Source organism: Heliconius melpomene, chromosome 16 (genome assembly GCF_056956725.1).
Source record: "Heliconius melpomene rosina isolate 202511_hmr_F chromosome 16, ASM5695672v1, whole genome shotgun sequence".
Taxonomy (NCBI): domain Eukaryota; kingdom Metazoa; phylum Arthropoda; class Insecta; order Lepidoptera; family Nymphalidae; genus Heliconius; species Heliconius melpomene.
This window is the reverse complement of record NC_140404.1, coordinates 63,140-82,461: the sequence shown is the minus strand read 5'-3', so window position 1 is coordinate 82,461 and position 19,322 is coordinate 63,140. Positions and strand designations below refer to the sequence as shown.

At 37.9% G+C, this 19,322-nt stretch overlaps 2 protein-coding genes across 2 annotated transcripts; one reads left to right on the top strand and one right to left on the bottom strand.

The window, feature by feature from the left end:
• Nucleotides 1-19: 19 nt before the first annotated feature.
• Rcd1 (Reduction in Cnn dots 1) lies at nucleotides 20-17,488 on the bottom strand. Its single transcript, XM_085199491.1, has 10 exons — nucleotides 16,968-17,488; nucleotides 10,583-10,876; nucleotides 10,319-10,500; nucleotides 7,775-9,422; nucleotides 5,818-6,722; nucleotides 5,064-5,439; nucleotides 4,682-4,757; nucleotides 4,572-4,614; nucleotides 4,467-4,492; nucleotides 20-325 (listed from the first exon to the last, which is right to left on the bottom strand). The coding sequence occupies exons 1-10, from the start codon at nucleotides 17,016-17,018 to the stop codon at nucleotides 66-68; spliced, it is 3,861 nt and encodes a 1,286-aa protein (XP_085055617.1). The 5' UTR covers nucleotides 17,019-17,488; the 3' UTR covers nucleotides 20-65.
• Nucleotides 10,888-14,668, top strand: LOC146530592 (uncharacterized). Its single transcript, XM_085198977.1, has one exon. It carries the CDS (start codon nucleotides 11,540-11,542, stop codon nucleotides 13,622-13,624), a length of 2,085 nt encoding a protein of 694 aa, XP_085055103.1. The 5' UTR covers nucleotides 10,888-11,539; the 3' UTR covers nucleotides 13,625-14,668.
• Nucleotides 17,489-19,322: the final 1,834 nt, after the last annotated feature.

The following is a 19,322-nucleotide window of genomic DNA, read 5'->3' as shown; positions in this document are numbered from 1 at the left end:
AGAAAAATGAAGCACTTAATTTACTTATCATATGTATATTTTACAAGCATATTAATATATAACATTTAACAGTTGGGTGAGTTAAAGGCGCGTCGTCGCGGCGCGGGCGCTCGGCCGCCGCCGCCGCCGCCGCCGCGCTTGGCGACAAGCACGCGTGTGTAGGCGCGCGCGGGCGCGGGGTTCGCGCGAGGGCAGGGGGTCGCCGGGGTCGCGGGCTCGTCGTCCGCGAACACGATGGGCAGCTGCATGATGTCGGCGGGCGCGAGGCGCGGGGGTAGCAGCGCGATGGGGGCGCCCGCCGGCCCGCGCGATACCACGCGGCCCTCTGCACCCGCACAGTCAGCGATCATATCATTATTTATATAATAGTAATACATTATTATATGATTTTTTAAATACTATTAATAATAATATTTTATTTTTCATACCACGAAGTTTTTAAATTTTTTGGATGTTTTTTAACATGTCGTTAATATATATTTTCAAGAGCGATTTTTCATGTTTCATTGTTTCCCCTCCGTGTTGCCACTACTCGTAAGTTTAAATATAGATATTAAAAAATAGAGAAATGTATGTACAGCGCATAACCTGTGAGAAGAAAATAAATACGACAAGGCTTTATGACTCCGTATCTTTGCCCGTATTTTGGCGAATAAAAAAAACAACAAAATAAAAAGTAGCGCCATCTTCTTGCAGAAAAATCCGCAATCTTATTACGATTTTTCTAATTGTATATTACTTAGGAATTGAATTTTTAAATAAAATGTAGCCTGTGTACTATTCCAATTCATACTCTAGCTGTGTATTAAATTTGAAACCAATCTATTACTTACTACGTACTTTTGACGATACAATTACCCAAAAAAAAAACTTACAAACTTATAATATTTATAGGATTACGTGTGATATTACGTGAAAAATGCCAAAATGCAAGACCTATTACGTACGAAAAATATAAAGAAAGCAGCAAAGCAAAGAAAATGAAGCAGCTACTACCCTATATACCTCCGGTGTATCATGCATATTTTGAAACTTAGAGCTTGTGGTAGACAAGCAGAGAATAAGTAAATTATTGTAATCAGTATCTTGTAATGACAATGTAATTGCCGTCTAAAATAAAATTTTATGTGTTGTTATGCGTATTTGTAAACAAAATTATATTAAAATGAAGTATATTTTAAGCGATATTTGATTTTTCAAAATTGAAATTAAACGATTTTAACAATTGTCTAATTTTGAAAGTGATGTAAGTACATTTACAGCACATGAATATGTGTTTTCGTAATCAAATTAGCCAAAAACAAATTTATATAAACAAATTAAATGTTGATAAAACAATAGAAACAATGCCAGACTTCATATGTCCATATATTTCTTTCAAACCTAGTGAAACGCATAGCGCCGTTGACCGATTAAATAATGATTTGAAAAATATAGCCCAGTGGTCGGAGGCTAACTGTCTTGTGGCTAAGTAAGAATTAAAGTTGAAATAATTGAACGTGTAACAGAAGCTCGAAACCTAGGTGTGCTAATTAATGAAAACCTTCGATTTGAGGAACATGTTTTCAATACGGTTCGCAGTTGTTTTTATAGATTGAAAGTTCTATATCGCATTAGATAATATCTAAGACCTGACTTGCAATTGCTTGCTCTCTGCTGTTGTGAACTATCGTACTCCTAAATATCTATACGATAAACTGCGCTGGTCAAATGAATATAGCAGATATGATACTAGAGCTTCAGGTTTTTACGACATTAACATAATTTTCTATAAGGATTTTCGATTGTTTTGTGTACGACCATTGTTGTTATTTGGTATTCATTTTTATAATAATACTAGCGACCTGCTCGCGGCTTCGCCCGCCTTAACTACTGAATTATTCATATAATGTATGTTTGCAAAGCACTTAAGATAATGTGAAAATTAATTAAACCCTAATGCAACCCGCATTTTCGTAATTTCAATAAGGATTTTCCAATTATTTTAAAATAAACACAAATAAATAACACAATCTAAATCTTCTTCGCTATAGAGGCAGGCGGGTTTTTTTTTTGAGCTTGTGGTTAATGCTGTTAAAACAGCGACACCGGTTGGGTAGGCACTACGTGGCTTCCTGTGAGGAAAATTAAATAGAATGCATCGGCCGGGAATCGAACCCGGGCCGCCCGCGTGGCAGGCGAGCATTCTACCACTGAACTGCCGATGACTGCTCATGACGCGCTTGTATAAGCAAAACGTGGCGGGGCGCGTTTCGCAGCAAGGATGTTTTGATATTGTAACAACTTCTAAAGTACTTATTAAAATGAAAAACAGTAAAAGACAGTTTTGACCTACATTAAATGGTCAAGGTAACTAATATACTTATTTATATGCTGAGAGTAAGGGGTAGGTAAAGCTTAGATTCGATACGGCTGATGTGTGAACGGCGTAATGTGTTAACAATTAAATGCGTTTTTCTCTAAAACTATTCGCAATTTCGAAATTGTGTAAAAAGCAAATTTTATCTTCGTTTAACGTAGAAATTTAATAAAGTATTTTAAAGGATAAAGATTAATACCATTATGGAAAAATATCCCTCACAATAAAAAATATATTGAAATTATTATTTTCAGACAGAAAAATGATCACTACACGTTATTCTTAAAAGATACGAATATGCTCTCGCGGACTTTTTTGTAGATCTTATTAAGAGGAACAATACTCCAGTACATTTTTTTCATGTAGTACTTACCATTAGAGCAGCGCATGCGCGAAAGTGTCTCAACGGGTAGGACTTTATACACATTTATCGTATTTATGTTAATTTACATAAGAATGTACAAATAATAAACTATATATAAACCTTCTACGAAAAACACCCGACTTAATGGTAAAGATCGCATCAAAATCCGTTGGGTGGTTTAGAAGAAGAAGAGTTAGAAACAACAGACAGACACGAAAAGCGACTTTGTTTTATAAGATATAGGATAGGATACTTTGAACTTAGAGTTAATTATTTATTATACGAATATTTTGTAACACTACATTCTTTCTTTTAAATCTTTCTTTTATATGTTATATTTTATGCTATATTTTATATATGAAGATAATTTTTTTGTTGTTAACCAGTTTTGTTCGCAGGCGCGTCTTTTCCTAGGCGGCCACTGACCACCAGCGCGGGCGTTGGTAGTATTGAGTAGATATTGTTGCTCATTGCTCATTTGCGCTGCTTTAATGGTAAGTACTACATGAAAATAATGTACTGGAGTATTGTTCCTCTTAATAAGATCTACAAAAATGTCCGCGACAGCATATTCGTTTCTTTTAAGAATAACGCGTAATGATCATATTTCTGTCTAAAAATAGTAATTTCAATATATTTTTTATTGTGAGGGATATTTTTCCATAATGGTATTAATCCTTATCCTTTAAAATACTTTATTAATTTTCTACGTTAAACGAAGATAAATTTGCTTTTTACACTATTTCGAAATTGCGAATAGTTTTAGAGAAAAACGCATTTAATTGTTAAAACATCACGCCGTTCATACATCAGCTGTATCGAGTCAAGTTTCACTTATCCCTTAGTCTCGGCAAATAAATAAGTATATTTACGTTGGCCATTTAATGTAGATCAAAACTGTCTTTTACTGTTTTGCATTTTAATAATGTTTTGTTTTTCATTTTATAAGTACTTTAGAAGTTGTTACAATATCAAAAAATCTGTAGGAGTATTGCACAAATCCTTGCTGCGAAACGGCTCGCCATTCGCCATGCGTCCCTGCGCGCCCCGAGACGTTTTGCTTATACAAGCGCGTCCGCCGCGCCCGCCTGCCTTACACGCATCGGTGGTTCAGTGGTAGAATACTCGCCTGCCTCGCGGGCGGCCCGGGTTCGATTCCCGGCCGATGCATTCTTTTTAATTTCCTTCACAGGCAGCCACGTAGTTCTTGCTTTTCATCAGGGACAGAATACCCTCTTAAGCATTAACCACAAGCTCGAAAAAAAAACCCGCCTGTCTCTATAGCAACGAAGATTCAGATGCGTTTGCACGTACTGGATAATTGGAGTTGAATGTATTATTTCAGCGCGATGTATTTGGTTTCATATTTTTTGTAGTAGTTATTAGTAGGGAGGTTTTTGTTTATCATTTCTTCCGTTTAAAAATAGTCATTTAACTATCTAAAAATAGTCATTTAAATATATTTTAATAAGTACTTGAAAAGATTAGTAGCACAGATTTAAAATTACGGACCCTACTAAAAAATCCTTGCTGTGTAAAACAATTGGAAAATCCTTATTGAAACTACGAAAATGCGGGTTGCATTAGGATTTAATTGATTTTCACATTATCTTAAGTGCTTTGCCAACATACATTATATGAATAATCCAGAAGTTAAAGCGGGCGAAGCCGTAAGAGGGTCGCTAGTAAATAATAAAAATAAATAAACAATAGCAACCACTATAAGATTTTCTTTCCACTTACCTATTATTTCTATAGATCGTCCTCCCCTATGAAAAGAAAGTAAGGTTTGAATAAAAGTCGAATGAACAGATAATAATATAACGAGTGTCTTATAAACATACTCACGTTGGAATAGAACGGCCTTCTTCATATTCCGACGGGGCGGCCCCTGTAAAGAAGATGCAAAAAATTGAATACGTTAGGTTGTAAATGACATCAGCACGCGCGCTACGCACCTTTCCGGCGGCCGGCGCGCTCACGCGGCGTCTCGGGCGCCTCTGCCGCCTCCGCCGCCCAGCGCGCGCACTCCTCCTGCAACACGCGCAGTTATATTAAAATAACATCCCTAGCCGGTTTCTGATATTCCTCTAGACTAGGAGAAAAAAATCTTATTAGAACCGTTTAGCAACGTCTAGCGAATCGTCGGTCTACTCTTACAAATAATGTTACTTGCTGTATGTTTTAAGTCATTTTAAATTTTAGTTAATGATCTAAAAGTTAATTAGTGTGTTAGACACTTTATTTTTACAAGAAATTAGTTCCAGCTCAGATGTTTATCTCAGCTAGAACTAATTTCTTGTATGAATTTAACTTAGAAAAGCAACGTCCCGCACTCACCGCCAGCGCCGCGTCCAGCGCTTGCTGCGGCAGGTGGCGGCGGCGGCGCAGCGCGCGCGGCACCCTCAGTGCGTCGTCCGCGCCCGCCACCACCAGCACGCGGCGAACCGGGCCCGCACTGCCCGCACTCGCGCCCGCCAGCGCCGCCGCCGCGCCGCGCCAACACTGCGCCGCTCCGCCGCCCACCACCGCCAGTAGCGGCAACTCCACGTCAGCGAGTGCATCGTCGGGCGCGTCGCGGGGCCCCTCGGCGGTGATCAGCGGCGGCGCAAGCAGCAGCAGGCCGCGCGCGCCCCCCGCTCCCCGCGAGCCCGCCGCCAGCCACGCCGCTAGCGCCGCGCCAGCGCCCACGCCGCCTACGATCACAGCGCGACGCCTGCGCCCATGCAACTTACTGGTTATTTACAGCTTCACGCTGTACCCCGCATACAGCAGGGTAGGCATAGAGAACCCAAATGAAGACACGCCGCTCCACGCACTGCCCAATTTTAAAGACATTGCGTGTTGAGTGGCCAAACCGAAACTTAACGCCTTGCACTTTTACTACCTTGTTCTTATTACTACCTCGCAAAGAGTGCATTAAGATTAGATATTTATCGACATCTATGATGCCACCTCAATTTATCTAGGACCACGGACTACTGCAATTTGTTTCCAAACACAATACTAAATATACACGATTATTCAGGTCATAAAGTTTGATTTAAAATGTCAGCAATTGCGAAAATCAAAGATCTTATCCGGTCACACTTACCCGGCGTCCGCTAACATATCAGAGAGCGCCGCGCGCGCCTCCTGCGCTAACGCCGCGCACCACCGCTCCGGTGACGAACCCGCGCGCACCCCTCCCCCTTCCACGCCCGGGCAGAGAGCGCGCGCGTGCACCAGCGCGCCCAGCCGCCGCAGCCAGCGCGCGTCCTCTGCCGCGCCGCCTCCTGGCGCCCACGCCAGCCATGCGCCCGGCGCGTCCGCCGCCCGCCGCGCGCCCACCGCCTCCAACGGGTCGTTCTGCGCGGCCGCCGCCCCCGCCTCCTCCAGCGCCGGCAGCCGCGCCGCCAGCCGCGGCACCTGCCGTCGTAGCTCGCCCGCCACTTCCGCGTACAGCGGCGCGCCAGCCAACGCCGCGTGCAGCCAGGCCGCGCCGCCCGCCCAGTGCGGGGCCAGCGCGCGCCGCAGTCGCCGAGCCGCCGCCGCCGCGCCCTCGTGCCGCGCCCAGCGCCCTCCGCCTCGCGCCGCCGCCAGTCGCTCCAGACGCAGGTCGCGCAGCACGCTTAGCGCGGCGGCGGCGAGGCGCGCGTGCGCGGCGGACGGTGCCTGCGCCACCAACCTGTCCTCCCAGTCCTCCGCCTCGCCCGAGGGGTCGTCGAGGTCTTGGGGGTCGATGAGGTCACGAGGCGGCGCCGGCAGAGGCCGCGGCACGATCTCTACGTCGATAAAGTCGTCGTCGTCGTCGTCGGGGGCGGCGGGGGGCGCCAGCAGCACGCGTATGTGCGCGTTGCTGGCGACGCCGCGCGCGCGCGCGTATGAATGCTCGCCCCACACATCGAGGCGGGAGTCCAGTTCCCCGTTGACGACGAGCACGTGCCGCACGAGCTGATCATGCAACGAAGACACGTCCATGGCTTCTTCTGCAGAGCCTTGGTTCTGTCGGATACCAATCTATTAATATATCGTCGGTGCGCCTGCCAAAACCGTTATGTGTATTTTTTTGATTTTTTTTTTATTCGATAAATAGCATTAAAATAGTACTCTGCATAGCCTACAAAAACAAATATGTAGTAATTCCGTCTAGAAGTCGATTTAACAAAATCGATATGTGCATTTAATTTTTGTTTCTGGCAATGACAAATTAGTTATGTGCAATGTTGCACATGTCAAATTTTGTTCGCATTTAAATGATTTGGCGGTTTATGTTGTAACTTTTTTTGTAATGTAATAGCGTATATAAAATTGTACTAATTAAATAAAATCAAGCGCAAGTAAGTTAATTTTACTTAATAACATGACAATAAGACACTCCGTTCCCCACTTCCTGCTGAATTCTGGAGGCATTGCGTGTTAAATAAAACGTGTTGAATAAATGTACATTTGAAGTAAATGAAATGCAAGTTACATAAGCATTGCAATAACTTTATTGAGCTTTAATAATTTTTACAATTTTTTCTCATAAAAATTAAAAACAAAAAAAATATATATCCGAAACTTCGGTCTTTTTTAACCATCAATGTTAGTTTTGACGATCTTCTAATAATAATTAGTAGTTAATGCACTAAAATTAATTATGTAGTAATAAAATGTTATAAATGTAACAACTTTGGAATATACTTAAGTCTATCAATTTTTGAATCAGTCTTCAGTTTTTTTTATTAATTACTTATATTTTATTAATAATTGAGATTGTCGTAGAAGAAGTGGTGATCTCGGTGCATATAATTTTTTAAAGATTGAAGACTTTCATATTTTGTCTTGTCTATTTTTCGTGGTGAGTTGTAAAGGTCCATAAGATTTGCGATTCTCCTTAACCGTCGTTGAGGCAAAATTTTCCAATCATCTGGATGGCGCAGTCTAAAAAAGATATCCCCGTCTTTATATAGCAATCCCCTGATGTCGGTAACTAACGGATCTCCAGTTCTTTTGCCAGGTCTTATTGAATCAAACTGACATATGCGCTCATAGTTTTTGAAAAAATTGTATTCAAGGTGATGAATTACATATGGTTTTTTGGATCTGGCTTGTGCCATGCGGTTAATGTAATCATTGGGTGTATAAATTGGTGGCTTAAAAAGTTGTTCTAACGTCGAATGCACACTATCTACCTGCATCATTGTATGTCCCTTCTCTAATATTAGCTGCTCAATCTCTATACTGGTATTAGATGATAGGTTCAATAAAGCTGAAGACAGTACTTTATTTCTATTTTGGTAGCCGCATCCGTCTGATATTAATATGATTTTTTTGTAACCTTTAGTAAGTTTTATGTTCAGAAAGTCTATGAGACAAGTTGTGAACTCGTTAGCGGTCACTCCTCCGTCACCTTCGTGCCATACATATAAATGGACATCTTTATCGTTGCTACAATAAAAGGTGTAATTATGAATTTGCAGTTTTTGCTTATAGTACTGCACGGACACATGTAGTTTTGGTGAAAGGAGCACGCTTTGCACATCCATAGTTACCACTAAAACTTCAGATGAACATAAGGAATGCGCCCTCGTCTTGGCCTGGTATGCTTCTTCTTTCTTAACTTCGTGTACTTGATATTCTTCTATCGACAAATTTCCTTCTTTAAATGAGGTGCACGTGTCACATTGATCCTTTCTTGGTTTAAATATGGAAATTTTTTCCTCTTCCAATATTGATGTGAATAGTTTACGTTTTGCTGTATCCTTTTCATTTTCTTGGCTCCATTTTTTGTATTCTGTAAACATGTGTGTCTTGTTACGAAACGCGTTTTCAACGTAGACTCTTGATGTGCTAGCCCTGCAGTAATGACTAGAAACTTTTGGCAACAAGTCCAACCATTCCCTTACAAAAGCTGACTTAGGGGAATGATATTTTGGTTTATTTTTAGAGGTTGATTCTGGTGTGATTGCATATGATTGTTTTACCCATGTATTTAAAGTATCATTTGTTATGACAAATGTTTTAAGTAATAAATTTTTGCACACTCGTATTAATTCATTGTTTTGGTTCTGTAAAAAGCAATCGAATCCCTGCTCTTTTGCAGGGTTTGCAGACTTTTGCGTAGATTTCCGTCTTCTTTTAATAGGACGAGGTCGAACGAAGGTTTTAATGTAAGCTTTTTTAGCACCCCAAGTATCTAAACTCCAGAAATATCGAAAAATAATTTCTCTTTCTTCATCGCTTAAAGTACCACATAAAAAAGTCCTGTGTGACTTTAATTCACTTGCACTATGTGTACAAGTTTTAGTCTTCATTGTTTTTAGTTCTTTTACAATAAAGTTAAGTGTTTTTTTAGAATTTTCAGCATCAACTTCTATTTTTCTTCCCATGTACGGCTGTCCTACAACTCTCTGTTTCTTATTAAAGTCTCGCTTTTTTTTATTACTGTATATTTCTTCCATGTCTATCTCGTTGTAGTTTTCATCTTTTCTCTGTGTGTCAATTTCTATCAAGTCTCCAGTTTGCTCATTCAATATAAATCGCCCAGTTCCGGGTTCGACTGACTGAACTGACTGACTGACAAATTTCCCTGTGGCTTCGTCCAGGTACAAGTGACTTGTATTGTCTGTACACTCTGACTCTGCTATCTCCATTGGCAGTGGCTGAGAGTTGTGCTCAGCCTCATTTCGTACCGATGGGTTAGAAGTGGAAGGGATTGTTGCCATTGGATGGTAGCTAGTAGGTATGAAAGGGTCTAATATACCTTGCTCTAAGTTTTCTATAGAAACGTTTCCTATGCTCATATCAACGTGGAGTCTGCTTCGCCAATTACTTTGAGACGCCATTATTTTTCACTACTCAGGAATATGCGTAAGCAACCAAAAGCTTAAGTTAAGCACACCTTAAAAAAAACAAAGAAGTAACCCACACCATTTATAATTTTATTTAAAGTAATAATCATCATCAATCAATAAAGCATGTCCCAAGCTATTAGTTTGAACTTAAATAATTGCAATTACAGTAGCATATCACTTAAAATTTGAAATAAATAAAGCCATTGTAGCCGAAACTATTTTTAGGTTATGTTTAAATATATAATAATATTAAAGAATATAAATCGAGTATTTAATAAAATTAAGATAATAGTCATGTTATTAAGTAAAATTAACTTACTTGCGCTTGATTTTATTTAATTAGTACAATTTTATATACGCTATTACATTACAAAAAAAGTTACAACATAAACCGCCAAATCATTTAAATGCGAACAAAATTTGACATGTGCAACATTGCACATAACTAATTTGTCATTGCCAGAAACAAAAATTAAATGCACATATCGATTTTGTTAAATCGACTTCTAGACGGAATTACTACATATTTGTTTTTGTAGGCTATGCAGAGTACTATTTTAATGCTATTTATCGAATAAAAAAAAAATCAAAAAAATACACATAACGGTTTTGGCAGGCGCACCGACGATATATTAATAGATTGGTATCCGACAGAACCAAGGCTCTGCAGAAGAAGCCATGGACGTGTCTTCGTTGCATGATCAGCTCGTGCGGCACGTGCTCGTCGTCAACGGGGAACTGGACTCCCGCCTCGATGTGTGGGGCGAGCATTCATACGCGCGCGCGCGCGGCGTCGCCAGCAACGCGCACATACGCGTGCTGCTGGCGCCCCCCGCCGCCCCCGACGACGACGACGACGACTTTATCGACGTAGAGATCGTGCCGCGGCCTTTGCCGGCGCCGCCTCGTGACCTCATCGACCCCCAAGACCTCGACGACCCCTCGGGCGAGGCGGAGGACTGGGAGGACAGGTTGGTGGCGCAGGCACCGTCCGCCGCGCACGCGCGCCTCGCCGCCGCCGCGCTAAGCGTGCTGCGCGACCTGCGTCTGGAGCGACTGGCGGCGGCGCGAGGCGGAGGGCGCTGGGCGCGGCACGAGGGCGCGGCGGCGGCGGCTCGGCGACTGCGGCGCGCGCTGGCCCCGCACTGGGCGGGCGGGGGGCGCCAGCAGCACGCGTATGTGCGCGTTGCTGGCGACGCCGCGCGCGCGCGCGTATGAATGCTCGCCCCACACATCGAGGCGGGAGTCCAGTTCCCCGTTGACGACGAGCACGTGCCGCACGAGCTGATCATGCAACGAAGACACGTCCATGGCTTCTTCTGCAGAGCCTTGGTTCTGTCGGATACCAATCTATTAATATATCGTCGGTGCGCCTGCCAAAACCGTTATGTGTATTTTTTTTATTTTTTTTTTATTCGATAAATAGCATTAAAATAGTACTCTGCATAGCCTACAAAAACAAATATGTAGTAATTCCGTCTAGGAGTCGATTTAACAAAATCTATATGTGCATTTAATTTTTGTTTCTGGCAATGACAAATTAGTTATGTGCAATGTTGCACATGTCAAATTTTGTTCGCATTTAAATGATTTGGCGGTTTATGTTGTAACTTTTTTTGTAATGTAATAGCGTATATAAAATTGTACTAATTAAATAAAATCAAGCGCAAGTAAGTTAATTTTACTTAATAACATGACTATTATCTTAATTTTATTAAATACTCGATTTATATTCTTTAATATTATTATATATTTAAACATAACCTAAAAATAGTTTCGGCTACAATGGCTTTATTTATTTCAAATTTTAAGTGATATGCTACTGTAATTGCAATTATTTAAGTTCAAACTAATAGCTTGGGACATGCTTTATTGATTGATGATGATTATTACTTTAAATAAAATTATAAATGGTGTGGGTTACTTCTTTGTTTTTTTTAAGGTGTGCTTAACTTAAGCTTTTGGTTGCTTACGCATATTCCTGAGTAGTGAAAAATAATGGCGTCTCAAAGTAATTGGCGAAGCAGACTCCACGTTGATATGAGCATAGGAAACGTTTCTATAGAAAACTTAGAGCAAGGTATATTAGACCCTTTCATACCTACTAGCTACCATCCAATGGCAACAATCCCTTCCACTTCTAACCCATCGGTACGAAATGAGGCTGAGCACAACTCTCAGCCACTGCCAATGGAGATAGCAGAGTCAGAGTGTACAGACAATACAAGTCACTTGTACCTGGACGAAGCCACAGGGAAATTTGTCAGTCAGTCAGTTCAGTCAGTCGAACCCGGAACTGGGCGATTTATATTGAATGAGCAAACTGGAGACTTGATAGAAATTGACACACAGAGAAAAGATGAAAACTACAACGAGATAGACATGGAAGAAATATACAGTAATAAAAAAAAGCGAGACTTTAATAAGAAACAGAGAGTTGTAGGACAGCCGTACATGGGAAGAAAAATAGAAGTTGATGCTGAAAATTCTAAAAAAACACTTAACTTTATTGTAAAAGAACTAAAAACAATGAAGACTAAAACTTGTACACATAGTGCAAGTGAATTAAAGTCACACAGGACTTTTTTATGTGGTACTTTAAGCGATGAAGAAAGAGAAATTATTTTTCGATATTTCTGGAGTTTAGATACTTGGGGTGCTAAAAAAGCTTACATTAAAACCTTCGTTCGACCTCGTCCTATTAAAAGAAGACGGAAATCTACGCAAAAGTCTGCAAACCCTGCAAAAGAGCAGGGATTCGATTGCTTTTTACAGAACCAAAACAATGAATTAATACGAGTGTGCAAAAATTTATTACTTAAAACATTTGTCATAACAAATGATACTTTAAATACATGGGTAAAACAATCATATGCAATCACACCAGAATCAACCTCTAAAAATAAACCAAAATATCATTCCCCTAAGTCAGCTTTTGTAAGGGAATGGTTGGACTTGTTGCCAAAAGTTTCTAGTCATTACTGCAGGGCTAGCACATCAAGAGTCTACGTTGAAAACGCGTTTCGTAACAAGACACACATGTTTACAGAATACAAAAAATGGAGCCAAGAAAATGAAAAGGATACAGCAAAACGTAAACTATTCACATCAATATTGGAAGAGGAAAAAATTTCCATATTTAAACCAAGAAAGGATCAATGTGACACGTGCACCTCATTTAAAGAAGGAAATTTGTCGATAGAAGAATATCAAGTACACGAAGTTAAGAAAGAAGAAGCATACCAGGCCAAGACGAGGGCGCATTCCTTATGTTCATCTGAAGTTTTAGTGGTAACTATGGATGTGCAAAGCGTGCTCCTTTCACCAAAACTACATGTGTCCGTGCAGTACTATAAGCAAAAACTGCAAATTCATAATTACACCTTTTATTGTAGCAACGATAAAGATGTCCATTTATATGTATGGCACGAAGGTGACGGAGGAGTGACCGCTAACGAGTTCACAACTTGTCTCATAGACTTTCTGAACATAAAACTTACTAAAGGTTACAAAAAAATCATATTAATATCAGACGGATGCGGCTACCAAAATAGAAATAAAGTACTGTCTTCAGCTTTATTGAACCTATCATCTAATACCAGTATAGAGATTGAGCAGCTAATATTAGAGAAGGGACATACAATGATGCAGGTAGATAGTGTGCATTCGACGTTAGAACAACTTTTTAAGCCACCAATTTATACACCCAATGATTACATTAACCGCATGGCACAAGCCAGATCCAAAAAACCATATGTAATTCATCACCTTGAATACAATTTTTTCAAAAACTATGAGCGCATATGTCAGTTTGATTCAATAAGACCTGGCAAAAGAACTGGAGATCCGTTAGTTACCGACATCAGGGGATTGCTATATAAAGACGGGGATATCTTTTTTAGACTGCGCCATCCAGATGATTGGAAAATTTTGCCTCAACGACGGTTAAGGAGAATCGCAAATCTTATGGACCTTTACAACTCACCACGAAAAATAGACAAGACAAAATATGAAAGTCTTCAATCTTTAAAAAATTATATGCACCGAGATCACCACTTCTTCTACGACAATCTCAATTATTAATAAAATATAAGTAATTAATAAAAAAAACTGAAGACTGATTCAAAAATTGATAGACTTAAGTATATTCCAAAGTTGTTACATTTATAACATTTTATTACTACATAATTAATTTTAGTGCATTAACTACTAATTATTATTAGAAGATCGTCAAAACTAACATTGATGGTTAAAAAAGACCGAAGTTTCGGATATATATTTTTTTTGTTTTTAATTTTTATGAGAAAAAATTGTAAAAATTATTAAAGCTCAATAAAGTTATTGCAATGCTTATGTAACTTGCATTTCATTTACTTCAAATGTACATTTATTCAACACGTTTTATTTAACACGCAATGCCTCCAGAATTCAGCAGGAAGTGGGGAACGGAGTGTCTTAACACTAAGTTCCCTCTGTCTACCCTTCTGTGTGCGGGATACAGCGTGAAGCAGATTTTTTAAAATTTAATAGCCGTAGAACATTTCCACGTAAAAGAAAGACAGACAAATATTTTTTTACGTTTATTATTACTAATAATTAGTACACATATCTGTTTAAAATTTAATAATTTAATTTGTTTTTTGTTATGCTCATAATAACAAAACAATAAATAAATCCGATTATGCTATTTACCAAATCTGACATGTGTATATATTTCACTTGTACGAAATGGGGACTGCAAGACAATTCTGATATGTGCATAAAAATGGTTAAAAAAAATTATTGCAGATGAAGGGTACATTTTATCATTTTCACTTGTATCTCAGCTTACATATAATATATTTTGTCACCATACTGCATTTATAATTTTTTGATAAAGCTATTATTTAATAAATAAGATAGTTTTTTGTCTCTCCTGAAAACTTGACTAAAAACACATAGCGGTTTTGGCAAGCGCAACGACCATATATTGATCTATAACATAAATAAATTCATACAATAAAATTTTCCCCAAAGGGTGTATACATATAATATACATTGATATTGTTAACAGCTTATTATCAGTTCATAACTGAGGTTGCAAAGATTAGTTGACATTTTGCTTACAAAACCATGTGACATATTATGGTGGCAGCATACATAAAAAAAATATATGAATTTTAAAATAAATTTTGATATTTTATTAAATCAAAGTAATATTTTATGGTGGGTAAATTGTCAAGCATCAACATAATTATGTTATATTTTATTATTTCCAAAATAATCAAAAATCCTTATAGAAATTATGGCAATACAACCCAAGTATTTATATTGTATTGAAATATTAATCAGCTTCATGCTGTGTCCCGCACACAGCAAGGTAGGCAGAGGGAACCTTGTGTTAAGACACTCTGTTCTCTATTTTCTGCTAAGCGCGCGCTTTGCCTCGACACCAGAGTGTAGAAATGAAAATATAAATTTGAAACAATATTCCCTTTTCTCTAGTGAGGATCGAACCAACTGATTTTGCTGCACACTTAGCGCAGCACTAATAGTAACATGGCAGATCATACGCTACTGCAGTCTACTCAAGCCAGTTGGCATTTGAGGACCCTTCATCAAAGAAAATATTATTGTTACTGCAATAATACATTTCAGCTATATAGCCGACTTGAGGAGCTTAAAACTAAAAACCTTCCTTTATGCATGTCTTTGGAAATCAGAAAAAAAAATAATAGAGTAAAGCCCTTCTGAGTTCATTATCGCAATAGATTCATAGCAAATTACATATACAATAAAAAAAAGTTTCATTCAATTCGGTCCAGTAGTACAGAAGTAGGTGTACAAACAGACTCCAATCTCTAGCTAAATAGTGTAGGCCATTTCCCCTACATATTTTTTAAAATCACCTTAAGTCCTCCTACATTATTTTTTTGCAAATATATTAAATTTATTTACTTTTTAAATTTCAAAATACTGAGAATGGTGTTTTTTATTGAAATGTTCAGTAAATTTGGGACACCTTTAGCCTGTCAGAATATTATTACACTGTTTTTTATACCTGTGCTGGAAATGATTTATTTAATTTTTTAAATTAATTAATTTCATACTTTGTAATGAAAAAAATATTTGAGTTTTCTTTTATTTTATTTGTCGAAGTCTCTTTAACCTATTATATGAAACAAATAAAAAAGCATATTAAAATATTTTTTAACTCATATTTTTGGTATTCAGATACTACTATAACCTTTTTTAAAGTGAAAAAAATAAAATTATATTTTTAATTGTATTAACAAAAATTAAAATATTATTGTACTTGGTTGTACTTTGAAATAAACCTTGGCAATGGACTTTTAATGGGATACTGGGAAAACACACCAATCACATTAAATCAAATCCCTAAATAAGCAAATAATTTACCAGATTGGAAAAAAGGTTTTTGTAAACAATATCTGGTAAGACATTAGATATTTACAAAACATACATAAATCAGTTCAGTTCAGTTCTTAATTTATGGTGTTTTGAGTGTGCCAGTTGAGTACTAATCACCTTGCCAATGAAACATTGTATGGAGATCACACAAGGGAGATTTTACAGTAGAATAGAGATTATATTGTAATATAATATTGTGTACAATAGGAGTATGAGGAGGAGGAGCATGCATGTCAAAAAGAGATCCAGTTAGAGTACTGCCTTCATCTATAAAATAAAATATATATATAATTACAATATATACATGGAGAGGGGTTAGTAACAAATAATATTTTATAAATATGTTAGTTTAATATTATGATTTTATTTATTTAAAACTTTATTTTAACTACAATTTTATATCTGATATATTTACATAAAAATTTACAGAGAGGACTAAGCACAAACATTGAACATTAAAAGGACAGGGAACTTTATAAGGAAGTATGTTATATAAGGGATGGATTAATTTAGGACAGAAAAAAAGTATGTGAGAAGGGGAACCATTGTCCAGGCCACATTCACACAATGAGTGGTCCCAGATCCAGATCTTGGCTAGGTGCACAGGCGTACATGCATGATACATAAATCACAACATAGAATCTTATTTGATCATGACATACCAAACATGCCAGCTTAGCACTTTGCCAATGTTACATTAAATACAGTACCAGTACCAGTTAAAGGGTTAATATGCTGTCATAAAAACATATTGGCAGAAAGATATATTGGCAGAAAAATATTTAAAGTTGTTGTTAAATTTATATATATGTATAACATTTTATAAGCATAAATAATAGAATTTTAAACAATTACAAAATTATGATGTTCAGTTTTTACTCTGATTTCATAAATTGACAGGGTGGCTCTTTTCACGTAAAACTAAATAGGTATAATATAATATGTAGAACTATACGAAAATTGAGAAAAACAATGAATTGTTTTTATAGGTTATTTATATTGAAGTCAATCATACCTCATATCCAGTGACCATTTCGCTATCCAATTCATTTGCCGTTAACACCATTGTAACATATAAATGTTATAATTCTCATTAAACACACAACATTTAAGTAGCAACCGTTTTATATTGATTTATGAAATCATGACAAACGTTAAATTAAAGCATTCGAAAGCGATTTGGCAACTTATTATTAAAGTCTATAGTATATATTGACTCCATTATATTGGCCTGTGGCCAGGATAAATTACAAGTAAGCTCAACAATATTATTAAGAAAATTGTCAAGTAAACATTTTTGATTTTAAGTAATACTAATGTCAAAGTCACTGAAATTGACATTTAACTTCAAATGTCAGTTTATTTTCAGTTCAGTTCTTAAATTATAGCTTTTCGAGCGTGCCAATTTCGAGTTTATTTTCATAATCTTTGTCATTACAAAACTCTTTGCAGTCATTACAAAACTCTTTAGGAAGCATAAAGCTAATCTCAAAACAACCCTGTCAACACTGCCTGTCAGATTTTTTAATCTAAAATTTCAAAATTTCTACAAGAATGGGTTCATGGCACTATTACGTGCACTACCCATAAGATGGCAATACAAATCATCGATCAAAACGGCACATACATATTTTTAAATAAATAAAAAGTCCTTTAAAAAATTTCATGTACTTAAAATGCGCAGTGTGCACATTTTATACGAACCATTTCGAGTTACTTACATAGTTTCGCTTTCCTCTGACTCCTAGCGGGGTCGCTAGGGAGGAGTCAGAGGGAATAGGGCGCCTAAGTGAGCTCTACATACCTCTTTCGCCTTGTCCATTGTCGTCAACCTCTTCATACATTCGCTCCGGGCTGACTTCCTCAGGAGTTAAGAGAATTGATAAGAAGGTTCCAAAAAAGTCCAACTAGTCCCCTGTGTAACAACCTCCCTGTGCACCCACTAGATAAATAGATAGATGAGTCATACATAAATCGCGACCTGAATGTGTACAAAAAAAAAAGTGAAATATTTGTTCAAAATCACTCTCATTTAATTCTTATAGATTACCATAATACAGGAAAAATATGAAATCAGATCATTATTCGTTTTCGAGAAAGATATTCGATGTACAATTTTTTTGATGACCACAGAAGGGACACAGTTCTACAGAAAAGTATAAAGTATCAGTGCTACATGTATTTGTTTGGTTTCCTACTTCTAATAATAATAGTATTGGTTACTGACGTCCTTGATTACGATATAACATCAATATTGTCACGAAAAAAATAAAAATCTAGGTAAATGTCAGATTCATACAGCAGATTCCTTCAATCTTAAAAATGTAAAGTAATAAAAAGAAGAAAAATATAATTTCTTACAATTACTGTATAGCAAGCATATTAATCCATGTTTCCTTATCATTATTTGTTTATTCATAATAGTTTCAGTTATTTTCTACATACGTCAACGGAACTAAACTCAAAATCTTTAATTAAACAATGAATAAATTGATTAACAATGTTAACGTAACGATAATGATGCTGTAACAAATACTAGCCTCTTAAAACAATAAGAAAGATTCCTAATCAAACTAAACAATATCTACTCAATAATGAATGGCCAAGTATTATATCGAAAAAATTGATAAAATTAAGTTTTCTTCGTCATTTTCAAAAAACTCTCTGTTTCTTAATCAGATCTTTAAGTAAGGGATCATGTCTCAAATTTGTAGAAATAGAACAGATAGATGTTGTCTTAAGTTGTAGTGACTGATAATCAACGGGTAGTAAAGAAAGACCCAAGTGTGTAAATAAAGTTTTTAATCCACTAAAATGGCTTGGTTGAACTTTTGATCCATATTAACAACAGTAATTTTCAGAGAATAATAATAAGCCCGCAGGGCAGCTTGTGGCGAGCTGTTGGGGATTGGCGACCCCACGGACCTGAGTCCTCCGGAGGGGAGTTGTAATCTATTCCTCGCCTCTGGCTTTCCTTTAGTGGCCGGCAGAGTGCAGCGCAAGAGCTATATGCTCGAAAGGGTGGAAGTGCTCAAACGTAATGCGTTATAACAGGGAATTCCGCTCACGAGCTCCTCGTGATGGTGAGCTCTGCTACTGCTTCTCTGTATACCCTTAGCCGACCACCCCGATGTTGCGCCCGAGGCATTACACCACTTTGTGGGGGCCCATCTAGTGGGAGGTGAGTCACCGTCCACCAACCATTCAATTTGAGACTATTGTAAAGACGGACGTCCGGTAGTCTCATCCAATAGCCAGTCCATCCAAATTCCATTCCATAGTCCTAGTTTAGATTTCCACATTTTCCATAGTTCCTACGCATTAACCGGCGACCATCTCTGGGCAATTACCTGTGGTTGCCCAGCGATGG

What these genes read in the sequence shown, in the direction of transcription:
- LOC146530592 (XM_085198977.1), top strand. Translation starts at nt 11,540, where the DNA reads ATGGCGTCTCAAAGTAATTGGCGAAGCAGACTCCACGTTGATATGAGC.
- Rcd1 (XM_085199491.1), bottom strand. Translation starts at nt 17,018, where the DNA reads ATGGTGTTAACGGCAAATGAATTGGATAGCGAAATGGTCACTGGATAT. An exon ending in AAATGGTCACTGGATATGAG is followed by an intron (nt 10,877 to 16,967) that starts GTATGATTGACT and finishes GGTATCCGACAG; the next exon opens with AACCAAGGCTCTGCAGAAGA. An exon ending in GCCAGTCGCTCCAGACGCAG is followed by an intron (nt 10,501 to 10,582) that starts GTCGCGCAGCAC and finishes CTGTCCTCCCAG; the next exon opens with TCCTCCGCCTCGCCCGAGGG.